General features: G+C 80.6%; 1 protein-coding gene across 1 annotated transcript in view; it reads left to right on the top strand.

The window, feature by feature from the left end:
* Positions 1-413: 413 nt before the first annotated feature.
* Positions 414-439, top strand: part of Gabbr2 (gamma-aminobutyric acid type B receptor subunit 2) — a 326,257-nt gene continuing 326,231 nt past the window's right edge. The window contains exon 1 of the mRNA XM_055605273.1: positions 414-419. Coding sequence (XP_055461248.1) covers positions 414-419 — 6 coding nt within the window. The remainder of the gene's footprint in view (positions 420-439) is intronic.

Here is a 439-nt window from a genome sequence, read left to right as displayed (position 1 = left end):
CCGAGCCGCCGATCGGCAGCCTTGCCTTCGCCTCCCGAGCCTCCCGCCGCCCTCCCTCCCTCCCCCCGGCCGGGTTCCAGGGTCCGCCGCCCCGCGGCTCCCGGCAGCGAAGAGCTGCGATCGCGCCCGGGGGCGGGAGGAGGCGGCCGCACTGGAGAGAGGTGCGCGGAGACTCGGCCCCCTCGGCGCTCGCTCGCTCGCTCGCTCGCTCGCTGGCTCCCCGCCTCCCGCACTCCGCTCGCTCCCACCCCTTCTCGGCGTGATTGATCCGTCACGGGCGCCGCCGCCGCCGCCGCCGCCGCCGCGGCCGTTCTGAGCGAGCAGGAGCCCGAGCCGAGCCGGGGCCCGGGCCGGCGCCATTGCGCGGGAGCCGCGGGCAGAGCTCGGCGCCGGGCGGCGGGCCGGGCCAGGCCATGCGGGCCGAGTGAGCCGGCGCCCG

Source organism: Psammomys obesus, unplaced genomic scaffold (assembly GCF_907164565.1).
Source record: "Psammomys obesus unplaced genomic scaffold, mPsaObe1.curated_primary_1811, whole genome shotgun sequence".
Classification (NCBI taxonomy): domain Eukaryota; kingdom Metazoa; phylum Chordata; class Mammalia; order Rodentia; family Muridae; genus Psammomys; species Psammomys obesus.
This window is presented reverse-complemented; position numbering and strand designations above follow the sequence as displayed.